The sequence below is a fragment of the Carcharodon carcharias genome, chromosome 2 (genome assembly GCF_017639515.1).
Source record: "Carcharodon carcharias isolate sCarCar2 chromosome 2, sCarCar2.pri, whole genome shotgun sequence".
Classification (NCBI taxonomy): Eukaryota; Metazoa; Chordata; class Chondrichthyes; order Lamniformes; family Lamnidae; genus Carcharodon; species Carcharodon carcharias.
The window spans coordinates 120,248,437-120,270,120 of record NC_054468.1 but is presented as its reverse complement, the minus strand read 5'-3'; the positions used below and the strand labels follow the sequence as shown (position 1 = coordinate 120,270,120).

The window sequence follows — 21,684 nt, the reverse complement described above, 5'->3', positions numbered from 1 at the left end:
GCACGCAGCTGCTTAATGCATTTGAGGAGTGGGGGGGGGGGGGGGGGGGGGGGGGGGGGGGGGTAGTGGTTGGTGGTGGTTGGGCACTGGGACATCTTAAACTGTGCAGGTAATGCAAGTAAATACAGCACATACAAGCATGTTGTTATTACAACATTCCTTTAAAGGGGTTATTTGTTTGCACACCAATTCCATCCGCTGCTATATTAAAAGAAAGTGTGTACTTAGTACAAGCAGCTACTGGGAATAGTTCCTTACCAGCATAGCTTTGTGGTAAAAGAGCTTTATTGAATTGTTACTCATCCTCTTCATAGGTATTGTGAAAGAATGTTTCTCAAAGTAATGAAATATACCTGAGACAATGAAAGACCGAACGATGCTGCCACTTATTTTGAAGTAAAGCTTAGATTTGTCCAAAAATGTAATACAATAAATTCTAAATAATCTAGATTAACACAGGATTTAATTCACACTAGGTAGTAACTTTCATTATTAACATATTGTGAATGTATTGGCCAGTAATCTTTAGTGACTGGCCAGGCACATTGAGATTGAGAGCTCTAAAGGAGAATAAATGCTTCCTGCATTGCAAAAGTGAGATATTTTAGAGAGTTTTCAAAAATAGTTCAATTTTCTCCCTTCAGATGACCTTGCATGATACTGCACTGCATGTGAGTTTACCGTTTACATATAAAAGCCTATCTAGAATGGCCTGCAACTTATTGTTGCTTTTTAAAAGCTTGTCCTGAAAACTAATTAGATGTTTTTTGTTCTGGTTCCTTAGTATGAATTTGGGAGGAGAGGGAACTGTAATTGTTTATTTTTCATCCTCCCAAATTTTAATTTACTGCCAAGTTATTTCCTATTTGAATGTAACTTTGAAACGTATTGAGTGATAAGAAGCAATGTCAATTTTTCTGCCCAAATAACACAAGGTAACTGGGTACAGGGAGTCCAATGGGAGCCCTTGTCTGGTCCCTTTGCTACTTCCCAGTCAGCAAACAGGTGAATCTGTGTGACCTGCATAGTCCTGGTTTGATCCTGTAGCAAATTTCAAATCTCTTTCCCATCCACTCTTCATTTCATCCTGTCCAGGTTTATACCATAACAAATCTTAAATATTCTTAACCATTTATAGCTACTGGGGGCAACATATATCTTTGTTGCTAAATTAACATGCTCAAAATTAAAGGATTATTGCTCTTTCTGTAGTTTAGCTTTACTGTGCTTGTCCAGCCTTATTGTTATAGATAGGTTGTTTAGCTGATATAATTTCTTTGGTTGTTGTTTTTTGAGACAAATACACATTTGAAAATTAATTTATCTGGAGGAAGGAACTTCGGAATGGGGGAGGCCATCCAACCACTTGTGCCTGTTTTGACAGACAATCAGATCATGGTTGATATGCAGCTTGGGTTTGTAACCATTAATGTCCCTGTCTCACAAAGATCTATCAATCTCAGTTTTCCATCGATCCTCACCTGCACCCCGCCTGCCACACCCCCCACCCCCCACACACACACCCAACAATCTCAACAGCTTTTTTGGGGAGACAATTCCAGGTTTCCACTCCGCTTTGTGTGGGGAAGTGCTTCCTGACATTACACTTGAATGGCCCTGCTCAAATTTCAAGGTTCCGCCCCCTGTTCTGGACTCCACCACCCCCCCCCTCACCCCCACCCACCCCCACCAGAGGAAATAGGTTCTCTCTATCGATCCTATTGAACCTTTTATTCATCTTAAACACCTCAATCAGATCACCCTTTAATCTCCCATACATGAGGGAATACAAGGTTAGTTGATGCAACCTTATCCTCGTAACTTAACCCTTTTAGTCCTGGTATCATTAGTCCATAAAATTGATGACATGCAAAACAGCATTAATAAACCCTTTGTACCAGTGGTAGGTCAGAAGAATCATGTCCATCAGCTTGACAGTATGGCGAACTGCTGTACGTAGTAATCTGCCATTTCTTTTCTTGAAGCTTAATTTGTATGGAAAATTATGGATCTTTTCTGCCAACTAGTTGGCTTCACAATGTACAAAACCATCAAAGGTTTATACATGAAGCTACATAAAACCTTCAGCCTGCACAGCAAATAATTGCTTTGTGCAGAGTGCTATGAGTTCCAACTGCAATGTGCAGGCTTTAAAGGTTGGATTTTAACTCTGGATGGAAACCGTCCTACACTCTGCTGGGAGACTTTAACTTTCAGGTGACTTCACCTGCTTAGATCCGGTCAATCTTCCATCTGAGCCTGGTGGGGACTGACCCTAGGCAGGCCAGGGTCTCAGGACTGTCCCTGGCACTCAGCTATGCGTTTGGGTGGAGGGAAGGAGGATGGGCTGATCTGGGGTCAGGACAGATGGAGGTGGAAAGCCTAGGGAGGGCAAGCCCAGGGTTTCCTTGGGAGGTGTACAGGAATGCTCCTGCTCCAACCGCTTCCACAGGGAACCAAGAAAAGAGATGATGCACTCGCCTGTCGGGGCCTCTCCAGGCTCCAGCTTCTCTCGCTAGCAGATTGGCCAGACTAGGAGAGCACAGTGGCTTCTTGCCTACGCACAGGCTGGAGGTTAAAATTGCAACCTGGCTCTGCTACTTCCGGGCAGCTCTCTGACTCATCCGCTCCAACCCATGGGGATGACAGCACGTGAGTTGCCATGATCAATAGGACCAGCTTCTTTCCAAGCGAGCGGACGAGTTTAAAATCGCTTCGCAGTCGTTTCCCAAAAAAGGGGAACATTGATATTTAAGTAGGGGGTTCCAGGAAGAGGGTCACTCGAATGGAGGACTGCAGCATCTGTTTAGAGCTCTCCCCTTATTCCCTTTAGTTCTTGTCAAAACGTTTTTTCAGCCTGTTGGAGGTACAACTGCACAAGTACCCAAAAAACATAAGATTCCAAATCCCCAGCTTCACACTAAAACTGCCACCGATGGCAGGACAGCCACACATCTGCAATCCATGGCACTTTATCACCATTTAAGTATCTAAATTGAACAAATTCACTCTGAATACTATTAACCTATATGTAGCTTTGAATGTCATTTAAACAGCTCTCCAGCATAAAGTACCCACAGGACCAAAACCACTTGCAGTAAATCACTGGACTAGTTAATGGCTTAAACATTACCGTCATAGTGGTTGGATTACATACATATCTGCTCCAATGTTAAGGCCTCACAATTTCACTACATACTACCATGTAAAACATCAACTTGTGGAGACAATTAGTTCACAACTGTTGGCATTAATTATTGAAAAAGCTAAAAGATCAACTTTTTCCTTGTAGGCAATGAAGTAATCTGCTACTTAGGAAAAGTGTGCTTTATTATTTTTCCTGGATAGGGCAGGAGGGGCTTAAGAGAAAAAGAATAGCTTGCTCCAACGCAGTGAGTACCTAATCTCAACCAGCTCATCTGGGAGCTGTCACAAAAGATAACAAGCCACTTCCCCACAAAAAAACTGATGATCAAGTGCACAACACTACTCCTGCACACCTCCAAACTACCAGCTCATAGTTAGTATTGGTGAATGTGTGTAATAGATCTCTACTTGGATCATAGTTTGTGATATGAGTGAACCTAAGGAAACAGTGGGTGCTGGGGACAGGAAATAAATGTTGGCGAGGTGATTGGGGGGTGGTGGTGGGTGTTAATTTACAGACCATTTAGTTATTTTTAATACATTGTATTTATATCTTGAATGTTAATTCGGAGTCATTTTAACCAAGTTACTGGTATAGTCATCCAGAGGTTTAACTAATAATCTAGACACACAAATTCAAAACCCAACACGACGATGAGAATAAAAAACTAGTCTCATTAATCGTGACCGTGAAACTATTGGATTGTCATAAAAACCCGGCTGGTTCCTTTAAGGGAGGAAACCTGCCATCCTTAACAGGCCTGGCCTACCTGTGATGACAGGTCCACAGCATTGTGGTTGACTCTTAACTGCCCTCAGCAATGGCCTAAAAACTCACTCAGCTGCATAGAGATGAGCAATAAATGTCGGCCCTGGCAGTGATACCCACATCCTGTGAAATGAATAAATAAAAAGTTGCCTCTTGCATCTGTACCCTTCTGCATGTGCTGAAGCCAAATTATTTTGCTGATTAAATACAGAATGTGTTTGAAAATGCATATCAATCATGGAAATAACAAAGGAAAAGTTTAAAAATTCTCTTTATTGTTGCTTCTTGTTAGTCATTTCTAATACTTAAAGAATGCAAGTTTTTGCTTCATGTGAAATTGTTGCATAGTAATGATGAGGAACAAAGAATTAGGAGCAGGAGAAGGCCATTCAGCCCCTCGAGCCTGCTCCGCCATTCGATAAGGTCATGGCTGATCTGACTGTGGTCTCAACTCCACCTTCCTGTCTGTCCCTCACAACCCATTGATTCTCCTGTCTATCAAAAATCTGTCGAACTCAGTCTTGAATAAATTCAATGTCCCCCTCTGTGAAAGAGAATTCCACAGCCTAATGACCCTCTAAGAGAAAAAAAGTCCCCATCTCCGTCTAAAAATGGCGATGTGATTTCACTTCTGTGATGCTGAACAAGCTAGTACATGGGTCCTGAGTGATCAGGCTGCACAAAGGATGAAGTCTGAGTTTTGCATGTGGCAGGATATGGGCAAAGGGATAAAATGGAAGATACATATTCAAGCATGCATTAGAACAACAGCTAGCTGAATTCCATAGCACCTTTAATATGGGAAAACACCCCAAGGCACTTCACAGAGATGTAATCAGAGAAAATGGAGAACAGTTAAAGAACCTAGAGATATTAGGGAATGTGATTAGAAGCTTGGTCAATAGTTAAAGTTGCACTTATATCTAATTAAAGGCACATGGAGTGTGTGGGTGAGAGCGTAAATGGGACATGTAAAGACAGGTCTTGGCATGAATAGGAAAAAAATAATCTTCTGTTAATGAATAAATGGCTTTTTCGAGAGATGGCGATTTTGTTTTCCATCACCTCTGTCAGCTGCCCCTGTTTAACATGATCATTCCTTGAGAGGATGGGCAGGATATTTGACTCCGAGCTGTGCCAAGGCCCCATATAACCAGCTGCTAGGAAGCCCTTTGCCATTTCTTGGGTGAAGTGAAGCAGCATTTGCTGCAAAGCCCCAATACCCACCTGATATCGGGAACTCACCTGTGTGGCTTCGCAGAGACAGGCTGAGGGGTGCAATGCTCTGTGCTGCAAGGCTGCATTGATGTTCTAGTGAAGGGTGGAGAAACGCTGCTCGAGAATAGGAGACATTTTCTGCCCATACTTGGTGCCTGAGATAAGGTGTGATGCGGTGAGATTGCTGTCGGCATTCAGTTTCCCTGATTTGTGCCATTCCCTCCTTCAGACCTGGAACAGAGATCACGATGATACAGCATCAACACGTTCAGGGGGGACACCTGGACCCTCCAGCGGGGGTCACACGTCACACAGTGGGGATAACAGCAGTGAACCAGGTAAGAGACAAAATGATAACTCTTCAGTGTGATAAGGCTCTGAAATAGCCCAATGAACCTCTAGCAGAGGTGTAAGAATTAAGGGCCAACTGGTGAATTATGTGTCCATTGAAAGCTCTCAATTAGAGTTGGGGGTGGGGGGGTGGGGTGCGGGTAGGTGGGCTGGGGGAGAGGGAGGGTGTAATGAAGGGGAAGAGAGGGGGAGTGGAGGAGAGGGAACGTGGAGAGGGGGGGACTAGCAGAAGAAGATGGAAGGGAGTATGGATGGGAGTGGAGGGAGGGTGGGGTGGAGAGGTGGGGGAGTGGAGGAGAGGGGGAGTGGAGAGGTGAGAGAGTGGATACGAGGGAGAGTGGAGTGGAGGGGAGGGGATGGAAAGGAGGGAGAGTGAAGGAAAGCAAGAGTGAAGGTGAGGGGAGTGGAGAGGAGTGGGGGGTATGTTGTGGTGGGGGAGAGAAGGGGAGGGGAATGAAGGAGAGGAGGGTGTGGTGTGGAAGGGAGTTGGGGAGGGACAGTGGATGGGAACGGGAGGGGAGGGGGAGTGGAGAGGAGCTAGGAGTGTGTGGAGGGAGCAGGGGAGGGTAGGGGGAATTTGACCATGGAAAGGCAAAGGCTGTTGCATAGCAATTAGGTGTGTCAATGCTGACTAAGCTCTTCCTCTTGAGTAGCTGAGGACTACTCAAGCTAGTTTTACTGTTTGCATCATTATCCCTCTGAGATCAGATAACACGTTAAGAATCAAATCAGAGGACTTCATTTCTGTTTGTGTCTGTGCAACACAAATTGATACACTTACCTAGTGTGGATGGAGAAAGGGTGATCATTGCACATGTTTTATATGAATTTTGATGATAATGAAATATATAATATCACACTTGTTTGTGACAGATCCTACCACTTCACAATATGGTAACAGTTTAATTGTTAATTGTAGCAATCCCTTAAATACAAGATGTACTACACCGAGCCTACACAGACACACATACAGATAAACACAGACATATAGACACACATACAGATAAACACACACACATACAGGTAAACACACACACAGTTAAACACATGCATACAGATAAACATGCACACATATACAGATAAACACACACACAGACACACCTACAGATAAACACACACACATACAGTTAGCCACACACACACACACACAGATGCGCGCACACACTCTCTCTCTCTCACACCCACACACACCCACTCTCACTCACACACACACACACACACAAATGGTGCACTGTTAGTAAAGTGTGATGGTGTAGATTGTTCATGTACTGCTTGAGTAAGCTCAGTCTGCATTATAGGATTAATGTCATTCAGTCATTACTTTTTAAATCTGTTTTTATGCTACTGAACTTTGCAGAAACTTCCAAAATCCATTAGTTAACTTTCTGTGGCAGCCTAATGCTTCTACAAATAAATTCTGTTTGGGAAGATGTGAAATTGTGACTTTTTAAAATGATGGTTTCAGAGCATTGTAATGTCACGAGGTGTTCAAAGCAGGAAAAATAAGTTTTGGGATTAAAACTCCAGTGAATTGGAAAGGTAGATGAAGAATCTTTTAACCTATTATTTTCAAATATAAAAACGCAATTATTCACTACTTGAATTAGACACATGTAATTGGTTTAACCACAGAACTTGCTTTCTGAGGGAATGAATTTTATAAGGACTATTTCAATCAACAAATAAGGGTTACTGCCAGAAATAACAACAATGAGAAAAGATTTCCTATCTGTGTCATATAGAAGCTAAATAGGAAATCTGTTTATACAGAATAGTTTATAATATGCTTATACAGAGGAAATCTTCCCCCAGTGTTTTTAGGTTGTTAGAAGTGTGCATGAGATAGACATAGAGGCACATAGAAGACAAGTGTTTTGGTGAGAATGTCTTTCAAGTGCTTTGTCCAAAATACACTTCCCTCTGATTGGTGTGTTTACCTCCTGAATGAAAGCACAGGTAATATTAAACCTCCAGACAAGATCTCCTCGCTTCCCATGTTTCATCGCACAGACACGACTGATGGATTTGGTGTGTACGTTACAGTGGGCTGCATTTCTCGCTGAGTGGGCGGGTGCGCACCCGACCTGCTTGAGCGTGAAATGACACGCGATGGTGTTGGTCAAGCGCCCTGATGTCATCGCGCACTGGCGCGATATTTCAGTCGGCGTGCACGTGCAGGAGTTGGCAGCGCACTCGCTGACAATTAAAAGGCCTATTAAGACCATGAAAGTAGTAAATTAAATGCAATTTTTTGCTGCCGGCTGGTGGGCAGCTGAAAAGGCCAAGTGGCCTTTGGATTTCTTATGAAACCTCATCCACAGGCGGGATGAGGTTTCCGACAGGGATTAAAAATAAAATCAAACTTTTGAAATTGTGTTTATAACACGTCCCTGCTCATGTGACAGAGTCACACGAGCAGGGACATGTTTTTAACATTTGTAAGTTCTTTACTTTTGATTTTAGAAATCTTCAGCTCCCCAAGGCAGCTCCGTGCCACAGGGAGCTTTTAATGCCCGCACCCGCCGCGCATTCATATACCTCTGTGCTCGCCCTCCTCCCGGCTTCCAACCCGACAGTGCTCAGCGTTGCAGTGCGTAGGTTTCACACTGGATGGTCGTTAATTGGCCAGCCAGCATGAAATTGATATTGGGGTCCGATGGCTTTGTGATTGCCCCCAGGCCCACCCACTGCGTCCACCCTGCAAGGTAAAAACCCCGCCCAGTATTTATATGCCTGTGTACTTCTGGTGGTGTATGTTGTGGTGTGTGTGTTGTGTGTTGGGGCGGTGTGTGCAGTGTGAGTGTGTGTGCGGGCGTCAGAGGGTGGGTGTGTGTGAGAGTGGCGAGAGTGAGGGGCGTGTGTGTGGGTGAGTGAGAGAGAGAGTGTGTGTATGTTTGTTTGTGTGCTGTGTGAGTGTGTGCAGGGCGTCTGTGAGTATTGTACAGTGTGGGTGTGTGTGAGTGTGTGTGCTTTGTGAGTGTGTGTGTATGTGTTTGCAGTGAGTGTGTGTTGTGTGCACTGTGTTGGAGGGCTGTGCGTGTGTGTGGTGGGTGTGTGTGTGTGTGTGTGTGTATGTGTGCAGCGTGAGTGTGTGAGTGTGTTTGCAGTGTGTGTGTGTGCAGTATGTTGGGTTGTGTGTGTGGAGGGGGTGGGTGTGTATAGGTCTGTGTGTTTGCAGTGTATTGGGGGGTGTGTGTATGTGTATATGTGGAGGTGGGGTGCCTGTGTGTGTGTGTGTGTGTGTGTCTGTGGAGGAGGTGTGTGTGTGAGCGAGAGTGGCGAGAGTGGGTGTGTGTGTGGGTGTGTGTGCAATGTGTTTGTGTGCAGTGTGAGTGTATGAGTGTGCAGCGTGAGTGTGTGTCCAGGGTGTCAAGGTGTGTGTGACTATGTTCAGCATGAGTGTGTGTATGTGTGTGTGTGTGTGTGTGTGTGTGCAGGTGTAGTGAGTGCAGGGTGTGTGTATGCAGTGTGATTGTGCTTGTGTGCAGTGCGAATGTGTGTGCTGTGCATGTGTGTGCAGTGTGAGTGCATGTCTGGGGTGTCAGGGTCTGTGTGAGACTGTGTTTGTGCAGCTTTGTGAGTCTGTGGTGTGTGTGTGTGTATGTATGTGCATGTGTACAGTGTGTGTGCAGCGAGAGTATGTGTGTACAGTGCGACTGTGTGTTCAGTGCGATTGTATGCGTGTGCATTGTGACTGTGTGTGCAGTATTTGTGTGCAGTGTGAGCGTGTGTGCAGTGTGAGTGTGTGTGTGCAGTGTATGTATGCATGTGTGTGTGCAGTGTGTGTGTGCGTGTGCTATGTGAGGGTGTGTGTATGTGCTTTGTGAGGGTGTGTGGGTCTCTGCAGCATGAGTGTGTGGGGTGTCGGGTGTGTGTTACTGTGTGTGCAGCATGAGTCTGTGCAGTCTGTGTGTGTGTGTGTGCAGGGTATGTGTATGCAGTGTGATTGTGCATGTGTGCAGTGTGAGTGTGTGTCTGCATGTGTGTGTGTGTGCAGGGTGTGTGTATGCAGTGTGATTGTGCATGTGTGCAATATGAGTGTGTGTCTGCGCAGTGTGAGTGTGTGTCTGCATGTGTGTGTGTGTGGTGTGAATGTGAGTGCAGTGTGTGTGTGTGTGCTATGTGAGGATGTGTGTGTAGGGTGTGTGTGGATGTTGTGTAGTGTGTGTGTGCAGTGTGAATGTGTGTGTGGTGTGAAAGAGCATTTGTGTGTGTGCAGCATATGTGTATGTGCTATGTGAGGGTGTTTGTATGTGTGTCTGTGTGTGCATTGTAAGTGTTGGACAGTGTGTATGTGCAGTGTTTGTGTGTGTGCAGTTGTGTGTGTGTATAGTGTGAATGTGTGTGCAGTGTGTGTGCATGTGTGCAGTGTGTATGTGCAGCGTGACTGTGTGTGCAGTGTATGTGTGCAGTGCATGTGCAGTGTGAGTGTGAATGTGAGTGTGTGTGTGTGTGCAGTGTGTATGTTTGTGCAGTGCGTGTGTGTGCTATGTGAGGGTGTGTGTGCAGTGTGTGTATGTGTGCAGGGTGTGTGTGTGTTGTGCAGTGTGTGTGTGCAGTGTGAGTGTGTGTGTGCAGTGTGATTGTGTGTGATTGTGTGTGTGCGTGCAGCGTGCGTGTGTGTGAGTGCAGTGTGTGTGTGTTTGTGAGTGTGAGAGTACTGTGTGCAGTGAGTGAGTGTGTGTGTGTGTAGTGTGGTTGTATGTGTCTGTGTGTGTGTGCATTGTACATGTGTGTGCAGTGTGTGTGTGTGCAATGAGTGTGAGAGTATGTGTATGTGTGTGTGCAGTGAGTGTATGTGCAGTCTGAGTGTGTGTGCAATGTGTGTGTTTGTGTATAGGGGTGTGTGACTCTGTGTGTGTGTGTGTGTGTGTTTGTGTATGGGGGTGTGGGTGATAGTGTGTGTGCGCATGCAGTATGTGTGTGTGTGTGTGTGCATGCAGTATGTGTGTGCATGCAGTGTATGTTTGTGTGTGTGTGTTTGTGTGTGGGGGGGTGGGTGGCAGTGTGTGTGTGCAGTGTGTGTGTGTGTTTGTGTGTGTGTGGGCGGTGGGTGGGTTGCAGTGTGTGTGTGTGCACGCACTGTGTGCGCAGTGTGTGGGGGGGTGGGTGACGGTGTGTTTGTGTGTGTGTTTGTGATTGTGTGTGGGGGGGTGGGTGGGTGTCGGTGTGTTTGTGTGTGTGTTTGTGCTTGTGTGTGTGGGGGGGTGGGTGTGTGTGTGTGTTTGTGTGTGTGGAGGGTGTGTGTGTGTGTGTGTATAGTGTGTGTTTGTGTGTGTGGAGGGAGGGTGACAGACAGTGTGAATGTGTGTGTGTGTGTGTGCTTGTGTGTGTGGGGGGGTGTGTGTGTGTGTGTGTTTGTGTGTGTGGAGGGTGTGTGTGTGTGTGTGTGTGTGTGTGTATAGTGTGTGTTTGTGTGTGTGGAGGGAGGGTGACAGACAGTGTGAATGTGTGTGTGTGTTTGTGCTTGTGTGTGTGGGGGGGGGTGTGTGTGTGTGTGTGTTTGTGTGTGTGGAGGGTGTGTGTGTGTGTGTGTGTGTATAGTGTGTGTTTGTGTGTGAGGGGGTGGGTGGGTGTGTGTGTGTGTGTATAGTGTGTGTTTGTGTGTGTGGAGGGAGGGTGACAGACAGTGTGAATGTGTGTGTGTGTGTGTGCTTGTGTGTGTGGGGGGGGTGGGTGTGTGTGTGTGTTTGTGTGTGTGGAGGGTGTGTGTGTGTGTGTGTGTGTATAGTGTGTGTTTGTGTGTGTGGAGGGAGGGTGACAGACAGTGTGAATGTGTGTGTGTGTTTGTGCTTGTGTGTGTGGGGGGGGGTGGGTGTGTGTGTGTGTTTGTGTGTGTGGAGGGTGTGTGTGTGTGTGTGTGTGTATAGTGTGTGTTTGTGTGTGAGGGGGTGGGTGGGTGTGTGTGTGTGTGTGTATAGTGTGTGTTTGTGTGTGTGGAGGGAGGGTGACAGACAGTGTGAATGTGTGTGTGTGTGTGTGTGTGTGCGGGGTGGGTAGTAAACTAGAGGCAAAAAGCAACTCCATTTATTATTGAAGGGAACATTAAGACGGTTGTTTCAGGCCCTGGGAAGCTAACAGACGGATGTGGATGAGGAAAAGGGTCCACGTTATGTTCCAGGTGACTGAGCAGCGATTTACTGGAGATAGCAGCTTGCTTTTTACATGAAGAAAGTAATAACAGTGCAGGGCGAGCACAGAAACAGTCAGATGTCTAATGACTAATAGGATAGGTGGAAAGGAGCACTATGATTGGATGTCTTAATGAGCACATTTCGTACAGAGTTTAGGCTGCAGTTCCCCTTGACCTTTGCCCTTTATCGACCAATCTGACACTTCATTTTTCACATTCTTCCAATTATCGCTTGGCTAACCGGTTGCCCTATCGCTACTCTGCGTTTCCCCCATTATAGAGAACTTGTGAGCAGCTTAAATTAAACCATCAAGGGCTTTTAATTTGCTAAACTAGCAATTGAGTTTCAGGGTGAAATCTGAAACTGGTGTCACAGCTTCACAAAATTGAACCTTATCAAAGCAAGAAACACAGGTAATTTGCCTGTATGTCACACTTGCAAAATATATATTTTCTTCAATTAGGTACATTTATCAGAAGCATAATGCCACTGCAAAGGTGAAAGTATTTTTTTGTACTGTCTATTTCAGCACCTAAATAAAATGGGATCACGTGGAATTACATTGAACATATGGCACGGAAACAGGCCATTTGGCCCAACCAGTCAGTGCTGGCCCTTATACTCCACATGACTCCCCACCACCCCCCATTCCATCTGCCTCATCTCAGTCTTTCAGCACATCTTTCTATTCCCTTTTCCCTCATGTACTCATCTAGTTTCCTTTTGAAAATATCTAAGCTGTTTACCTCAGCCATTTCCTGCGGTAGTGATTTCCACGTTCTAACTACTCTCCGTGAAAAGAAATTTCTCCATGTTCCCCCAGTGGATTTGTTAGTAGCTGTCCTATATTTATCGGGCTTAGATTTTGGGTCCGTACGCAGCAGGAACACAACGCAAACGGTTTGACTGCTCCGTTTTCCAGCCTGTGGTTCCTTGTGGTGCAGTGTTGATATTGTGAATATGCTTCCGTTGAAGAGAATAGGGATGTCACCTGGGCAGATTGCACAAGTACGTGACCAGGATGCACCTGTTTCAAAAAAAATTCGACAGCCGACCCACTTTCATTTTGTCACGAGTCAACTTGGAGTCTGGACCAGTTTCCTGCAGGTCAGCCTAAGAGAAGGCAAGGAAGTGGGGGACCATGGAAGGATTATACAAGAAGTTACATTCCTATCAGCTAAATGATCCAAAAGCCAAACCCTCTGATTTCTGCTCAGCCTCTCTGTCAAAGAGACGCGCGAAGAGACATTTGACAGACTAATTAACGCTGAAATATTAAAACGTACAGAAAGTTATAATGGACCCAGGGGACAAGTGAGGTGGTGGCCCATCAGCTAAAACGGGGCAACCTGGGACACACTCAGGTGCCTGGACTGATCTGGCTGTGTGCCGGGGCTATGCTGCAGTTACTTCCCACAGTGCTAAGTGCAGCCTTGCCTCCTTCGATAATCACAGGATGGAATAAGAAGGAGTGTTATTGTACATGGGCTGTGGACGTAAAGTAGTGGAAGAAAGTGGTTTCCTGGTGAGAAGAAGCAGGTATCAGATAAAGGGAAATCTCCATGGCCGTGATCCTGAAGGGTTCCAATAGAGATACAGAGCTGACAAAAGATGCCACTTAAACATCACAGAAATCATTGTGTCGACAAGACTATTGATGGGCAACCATCCGTATGCTTAGCACTCTTTCATCAGTTTGAAGCTATATACTGTAATGCTGTGATATCAGTAGAGCTGGATTCTTGCTCGCTTCGCCATATATACACACAGAAAGCTATGTATATTTGAGCTGCTGCAGAAGCCTGGAGGGTTGTGGGGTGGTTCTGGGGTGGGGGGAGACTGGGGGAGAGTGGGGGTGGTAGGGTGGAGGGGATGCGGGTAGTGGAACAAGGAGGAGAAAGAACTTGCTGATGATTTAGTACTTCCAACAAGCTGAGGAAAATAAGCTTTTTACATTGAGCAAGTACAGAGGTGAAATAGGCTGACCTGTAAGCAGGCTTTTGGCCACTTTAAATAAAACAATTGATCACCATGAGTGCAGTTGTCATTAGCAGACATCGACTGATGGCAATTTGTCACAAGCTTAGAAGGTCATCCAGACTGCGGATGTTTTAGGCTGTCTTTGATTAACCTTTACTACTGCTATAGACACAGGATTGTTTCAGCTCAATATGACCCTGCTCTGAGGATAGCACAGCTTCCCACCATGCAGCTGGCCCTTAGCATCCCAGTTTTCATTAAATATTTTGCGGCCATGACGACATAATAAGAGAGTAAGAGTGCTTGTGGTACCTTCTGATAAATCTGCCTTGTGGCATTATCAACTGTTTCGCTGTCAACAGGAAAATCCCTATCTGCTTCAATTCCATTATACACAAAATGTCCATTAACTCTTATTGTACACGCGCAGCATCTAGGAATATAGGTACAGGAGGAGGCCATTCAGCCTCTCAAGTCTGTTCCGCTATTCAATGAGATCATGGCTGATCTGTATTTTAACTTCAGTTGGCCGCCTTAGCTCCATATCTTGCTATTCCCTTGGCCGACAAAAATTCTATTGATCTCAGATTTAAGCTTATGAACTGAGCTGGCATCTACTGCTTATCATGGGAGGGGTTTGCATTTCTACCTCTTCTTTGCTGAGCACCAACTGCTGAAAGGTGAAAGGGTCAGTGTGAGTAATTTAAAACCCAACAGTGCACTTACTTAGCATCCCAGCCATTTCCTATAGTCACCTGCAGGGTTTGTGCAGGAGGTTGTGCAAACTGAGCCCCTATTATGTCAATGAGACCATGATGTAGTTTTAACTGGGGATGGAGCAGAGGAACCATTGGCTTGAGGTCAGGAGAGATGAGAGCATCTTTACCCTTGCTTTCTGGTTGGTGAGGCTGTCTAAGAGTATCCAAGGAACTAGAAGCAGCAAGTTTAACTTCCTGAATCTGGATTATAGCACAAGATATAAGTGTGATCCCAAGCAGTCTGAAAGGATAATGAGGTTCGCATTATGTTTACACTTGCTGCATGTGGGAAAGAAAGTTTGTGATCAAAGTCATTAATCAAATGATGAAGATCAGAGCTATGACCAAATGGAAGACTTCCAGGGTTGGGGAACATACAGAGCAGATGAAATTGGGCCTGGTTGTGTTTTCTGGGTATAAACCCAGGCTACAGTGGTCGAATTTAAGTCTTCCTGCTCCCAAGCAGTATTGGAAATATGTTTGATTCTAAATTGGTTCGGGCACTGTATGGGTAGCTCTGGTGGTTGCCTGGTGCAGATGTTAGGTCCTTTGAGCATGTTGACCTATTCTGGAGATTTGTTTGTCCTGAGCAGAATAGGTGTCAGCTCGGGATTATCTGGTCTGGGTGTGGTCAAACCATCACTTCTTACAAAAGCTGCTGGAGACTGTCCCTGGAAAGATACATTTTTGAAAAGAAATTACTTTCTTGCATATGGAGCCAGGGGGAGCTAAAATGCTCCTCTTGCTACTTATCATGGCTGCAGATCACTGCCCACACTGCTCGACGCCTGCCCTCCCCCTTCCTTGCTGCTCTCTGCCCCTCCCTCAGGACTTGCCTGAGGACCACTGCTCTAATTAGAGGGGAGCAGAGCAGCCTGCTGCCTCTGGAGGCATGACAGACAGCGACAGATCATTTGGATGACTACGGTGAGGTCTGAAGACCAATTTCAGGTGGCCCTCTTCTGGCATGTGCAGCACCTGTTCATGTCTTAAAATGATCACAGACCAATTTGTCCCCCAGAGCTTTTTTTGACCACTAAAGCATCCCCAGTCTCAATAATCAACAGTGGCCTTTGTTTCCTTTGCCTTAAATGCTTGTTATTGAACATGCGTTCGTTACATCATTAACCAATTCGCTGGTAACAGCTGTTAATGGAAGTGAGGCGGCTATACAAATGCTTAAATTCTAAATGTTTAAACTTAATGCATTTATAGAATTGTGCACGCACATGTAATCTGCACCCTCTCCAAATGATGCTTTGGGTGCTCTGTATGAAGCATGTTATCATAGGCTAAGAAAATGGTGTTTGCGTGATTTTTAAAAATTAAAGGTAGAGTTGTAAGTTCTGCGCTTTATATATGAGGTTATGGTCAATGAAGTTGTGATATGTGATTTTAATAGTGAGGGGTTAAGATATTTGATATGCAGAGTATTAAATCCCAAATCTGAAATATGAATATTCCTCAAATGAGTTCCTGAGTTTTCAGCTTATGGTTACAATTCATTTTTCATGGTGCACTACCTTGTAGTTTAGATATCTAGACTCCCATTCAGTATGCATTTGTGGATCTGTAAAATTGTGTTTTCCAGAAAATTTTCCACAAAACCCATTTATGGAGATTTTGCAGGTGTGAATAATAGCATTGAGCTGCTGAGATTTTGCTGAATACCAAGTTTAATCACTAAAGCAGAAGTGAGGGCCTGAAAATTAGTATTTTTCTGCCAATCAGCTAAACAATGCTGATCTGCATTATGGAAAATTCATTGCCAGGAACTTTTAAGGGATTATCACTTCAGCACAAACAGTAAACCTACCAAAGGGCACCACTGTGGATTTTAGCAACATGCTTTATAATGACCACATTACAGGAAGGTGGGAGAAGCTTTATTCACACTCTCACCCCTCTTCTCTTGATGTCAAAGGTCAGATGGACTCTCAATTAGGAATGCAAGAACAGAAGGAGGCCGTTCAGCTCCTCGAAGCTGTTCTTCCATTCGATTAGATCATACTGACCTGCATCTGACAGATAGGATACCTATGGAGAAACAATTTCCTCACCTAAAATCAACACTCTGACACATTTTGACAGAAGGAACTATTGCTGTATTCTATATGAGGACTCTATGCGATCATGGTATGAGCAACCAAGACCGCTGTCTGGACATTTCAGTCATTGATTTCAGTTTGCCATTTTCCATCCATTTTATTTCTCTGTATCTCCCATCCATGCAGAGCCTTTATTTTGCACAGCAGCGGCTAATATTTCTCATGCCTGTCACTTGCAGACAAGGTCCTGATATAAATTCACATTTACAAGCTAAACCAGGTCATCTATTTTAAAAATATTATTCAGTAATGCAATTGAGCTCCAGGTTTTAAAATACTAGTTCCCTTTTCGAAATGCATTAACAACAGAAAATTAAGGATTTCAGTGAAGCAAGAACACAACATATGGCCTGGAGTCCCTACAGAACCTATATTTGCATATTATCACAATGCTCTTAAGTTGTTGTTTCAGTGGAATGCCCTGATCAGCAGATTTCCTTTCAACTCAAGGTAACTTGACTAGCACTTAACTGAGTTCAACAAACTTCCCAAAAAAGCCACACCTGCAAAGAATGCATTGAAAAATGCTAAATGGTTAGTGAAGAAGACAGCACTGCTTTATTACGATGGACAGTTTGTATATTTAACTACAATTTTAAGACCTTTGTGAGGTTTTTATTATCCTCCATTGCAAAGTATCTTTTGAAAATCTGGTGCTCAGATTGTAGCTGGACTGTGAATTCTCAGCGATCCACTTGTGATAGTTGGCAAAGATTGGCAGGTGATTGTCTCCATAAACGCTGGCCGTCAAGTTATAATTGTTGGAACAGGATTGTTTCATTACCTGGAAATTGCCTCCTTCTCTCTGTTAGCTTTCAAATCACTTGTTTGTTGTGAGCAATTGTCAGCCATACTGTTTATTACCTCATTGAATATCAGTAGCAAATGCACCCAAAGATAAACGAAAATGCAAGTACTTACTGACCTTGACTTGTTTTTACAAGTTGTTGGAGTTGATGGCTTTATTGCTGTTCAGTTGATAACAGTTGAAATGTTGTGCTATGAGAGGAAAAAGTGTTAATTCCCAGAGGAAAAAAAATACAGGTTTGCTTTGAGAACTGGTCTCTGTGCTGAAGCAGTAAAGTCCACATCCACCTGAGCTGTGGGAAAATTAGACAAAAGATGATGGCACTATTTTACAGCTTCATTTTCAAAGGGGCTTCAACCAATGTGGACCACGGCTCTGCAGTAAAAGAATTACAACCTTTAAACTCAAGCAGCTTGATATTTTATACACTCTATGAACTAACAGTTTACAACAAAATACAGATAACTTTTAAAGGGAAAAATATTTAGCCATTTGGAATATGTACTAGGAACAACTAGGAAGGCCACACAGGATGTGGAATCCATTCAGCCCTCGAACCTGTTACACAGGAATAGGAGGAGACCATTCAGCCCTTGAGCCTGTTGCACAGGAATAGGAGGAGGCCATTCAGCTTCTCCAACCTGTTCCACAGGAACAGAAGGAGACCATTCAGCCCCTCATGCCTGTAAAACAGTAATAGGAGGAGACTATTCAGCTTCTCCAACTGTTAACACAGATACATGTGGAGGCTATTCAGCCTCTCAAGCTTGTTACACAGGGACAACTCTGTTATACAGATACAGGAGGAGGCCATTTAGCTTCTCCAACTGTTACACAGGAAAGGAGGAAGCATTTCAGCCCCTCAAGCCTGTTACACAGGGACTGGTGGAGGCCATTCAGCCCCTTAAGCCTATTACACTGGGACAGGTAGAGACCATTCAGCCCTTCAAGCTTGCTAGACAGGGACAGGAAGAAGCTATTCAGCCCTCCAACCTGTTAGACATATGGAGGCCATTCAGCCCCTCAAAGTTTATTCTGCTATTCAATTAGACCAGCTGATCTGTACCTTAGTTCCATCTGTCCACCTGGTGCTTTAACCCTTAATGCTTCTGTCTAACAAGAATCTGTCTTTCTCAAGTTTTGAAACTATCTATTGAACTCCAGCCTCAAGAGGTTTTTGGGGGAGACAGTTCTGTATTTCTGCTTGTAATGGCTGATGTAGAATTGAGCTGAAATTCCTCTGTAGTTTGTGAAAGGGAATTTTAGACAAACACCTTAAGTATCTCTAGGCTTAATTGTATTCGTCTGAAATGACCACAGTGTAATCTCAAAGCTTTAGAGGGCAAATATTTGAGACATAATGGGGTAGAAAGACTGTGCGACAGTTCTGTTGCCTTTCCCAGGAGTGATGGATCGTTTGAGTATGTTTCCAACCTGCTAGTGTGGAGGTAACTCAGTTTCCCTGAAAGCTTCTTAAATTAGTTTCCCACAAGTTAAAACAAACTCATTATTCAGTTATAACAAATAGTTCATGAAACATAATTAGGGTTCCAGATTTTAGTTTTAAATGGTAAGAGCATTTTTGAAGTTAGCAGCATCGATAAATAGGAAAACAGTTTAGCCACATACGCATTAAGTTTAGGACAATGGTGCTTTCTTAAAAGAAAAACATTATTTTCCCTACTTTGAACTGCAAGACAGAGGAAAAGTTCTGAGTGTCTTAGAGCTGAGCCCAAGACTGGGTGGCCAGGAATGGAACCGTGGTCCTCCAAACGTTCTTGTTTCCAACTGGCTTTACTGCTGAACAAAAGCAGAATTGAAAGCAACTCAGATTTCGTGCGGCCAAAAATATATGATGGAAAACTGCAAAATATATAGCATCAAACACAGGACCCTCCCTCCCCACCAAACAATTTATATTTTGCTCAGCTTAGAAGATAGAATAATGGCACAAAGAATATTGGGGGGGGGGGGGTCATTTCCTCTATTGTGAAATTGTAAAGTTGTTTGTAGATAACTGTTTCAGAGGAAACATGTTATCACTCTTCACACAGTGCTAGTTTATGGTAAAGAAAATGCAAAAGGAAAATATTTGTTTGAGTGGTCATTTTGAAGTATTAACCATGTGATATTCCAAAACTAGAGTTTACCTAGGTAAGTTTCCCGGTGAATGCAGATTAAGAGAAGGCTTTGTGTGCAATGTTCATTACTACAAAGCCAGAGGCCTAAGCTCATAATCTAGACTGACACTCCAGGGCAGCAGTAAGGAAATGCTGTACTGTCGAAGATGGTGTTAAAATCGAGGCCTGCCCTTCCCATTGAGATGGATGTAAAAGATCCCTTGGCACTCTTTGCAGTCAAGTTCTCTAAAAGAAGGATGGAGAAAGTAAATATGGTGGTAATGGAGAAATATCATATGTCATGTTTTTCATCATTAACGTGAGTGACTCCAGCATTTTACCAAATCCAGCTTTGCTAAGCTTAATGGAGACAGTTTTAAACCTTAAGTGACCCTACCCTGCGCTTACTACAGTCTATCATGGTGCTCTCTTGCACAATGGCAGAACTTGTTAGATTTTTCAAGATAATCCAACGCCTTCCTCAAGGGAGGCAGTTAAAATGCCGCTGGTTCCCAGACCCTGAAGGAACTTGGGAGACATTTTCTTTCTCAACTCTCCCCCCCAGTCCTCAACCGACTCCCTAATGCAGGTTAGGATTACTCCAGGAAGCCACGAACAGTACTCAAATACTTTGGCTCATTGAAATCAGCACAACCTCAGGCGAACAGAATTCCTGTCCCCATTGGCTGACTAGATGCTGAGATGGAAAATCTAGGCCTGTATGCTCTGGTATTTATTGCACATCAACCCTAACACCAGAAGTTTTCAAAAAAAAGAATTTACACTTTGCTATCCAGCTAACTTGGGCACACATTGTGTTGGCTTTCTGTTGTTGACAGAAATCACCAAAAATCATCTTTTTGTTTGTCATGATGGATTGCAGCTTGTGGTAAAAGCAATGAGTGGCAATGAATAGGAGTTAGTCTACAAGCAACAAAAAGGCATAGAGGTGCTGAGAGACACGATCTGATACACGTTAGTCACATTTTCAAGGAAGATCTGATAGCATGTGGACATTGTATTTTATCTCTAACTGATTGGGATAGCAATGCTGAGCAGGCATGGTGAGAGAGAGGGGAATCTCATGGTGGTAGATGTGATGTGATAGAGAATTTAACTCTTTTCTCCGTCCTTGTCTCCGTATTTTATACTGCTAATCCTACTGGGTTTGTTTTTTGTGTTTGATTTGGAGATTAGATGGATAACTATCAACTGAATGAGCTGTATCTATTTGATCCTCATTCAATTGTTCTGTATTATCATTCACTAGCTTTGAATCCTGTAAGGGAGCAAGCTAGTTATTGCCTGTGCTGTTTGAACAAAAACTTTGACCTGCTGCGGATGTTTTTTATTTCATCTTTGTCCTAAATGATACATCAAAATGTTTACCAGCCGCTTTGGGTTTTATGAAATCATTTAAAGATAACAGCACAGCTAATTCCAATCTTTCAAAAAAAAGCGGTTCAGCCGCAGAGATTGTGATAAATATTCTGGTCAAAAGTTTAATTGCTCACTTTTACTCAGTTTAGTGCCAGAGTAATGATGGAAATACTGTTTGAAGTGTAGCTCTCTGAGTGCCGGGCGCTATTACTTGCATTATTGAGATGCAGAATATCAGACTGAACAGAATCATGGCCCTAATGCTGCAGTGTTGTGCTAATTTTAACTTGAAAAGAGGATGAAGATAAACTGACTACTGCTAGGCTCCATATGCCATGCCAGTGATAATACTGTGTTGTGCAATACCCTGTGAATAATGCCCCTGTTACTTTATTATATCTTTTCAGATGCAAGAGTATAATTTTCATAATACAGAATGCCTGTTGAATCTGTTTAACAAAATATATGCCGTTGTTTTGTTCTGTTTCAGCACACGCAGCAAGTATTAGAACCTGTAATGCTATTAACGTCATTGTATCAATGCATTAGCCTATCTGAAAGGACTGAAGCGTAGATTTAATTCAGCGTTTGTTTGGCTAGAAAATTATCAAATTTGTTTGACTTGTTTTCGAACCCAACGAGTCCAGACTGCGAAAAGCTTCCCTAGTGTAACGCTCTCTGTCTGGGCCTCCCTGTCCCTCTCTAAAGTGGGTTCGATTTTAACCCAGTTTAAGTAGATAGGTTTTGAATGGGTTAAAATTTATTGGTTGAAATGAAATTCCAACAAAGCCATGATTTTTCCAAACAGACGACAGAATGGTTCCATATTTGGGGAATTTTAGTTCTACAGTTACAGCTATAAAGAGTGTTTGACCTTTTTATTTGTAACTGAGAGCACTCACAGGGCGGGA

General features: G+C 43.8%; 1 protein-coding gene across 8 annotated transcripts in view; it reads left to right on the top strand.

Annotated features, from left to right (window-relative positions):
• Positions 1 to 21,684, top strand: part of meis1a (Meis homeobox 1 a) — a 223,435-nt gene that overhangs the window by 33,748 nt on the left and 168,003 nt on the right. For all 8 annotated transcript variants that reach the window (XM_041212834.1, XM_041212845.1, XM_041212817.1 and 5 more), the window contains one exon: positions 5,364 to 5,472. In XM_041212834.1, coding sequence (XP_041068768.1) covers positions 5,364 to 5,472 — 109 coding nt within the window. The remainder of the gene's footprint in view (positions 1 to 5,363; positions 5,473 to 21,684) is intronic.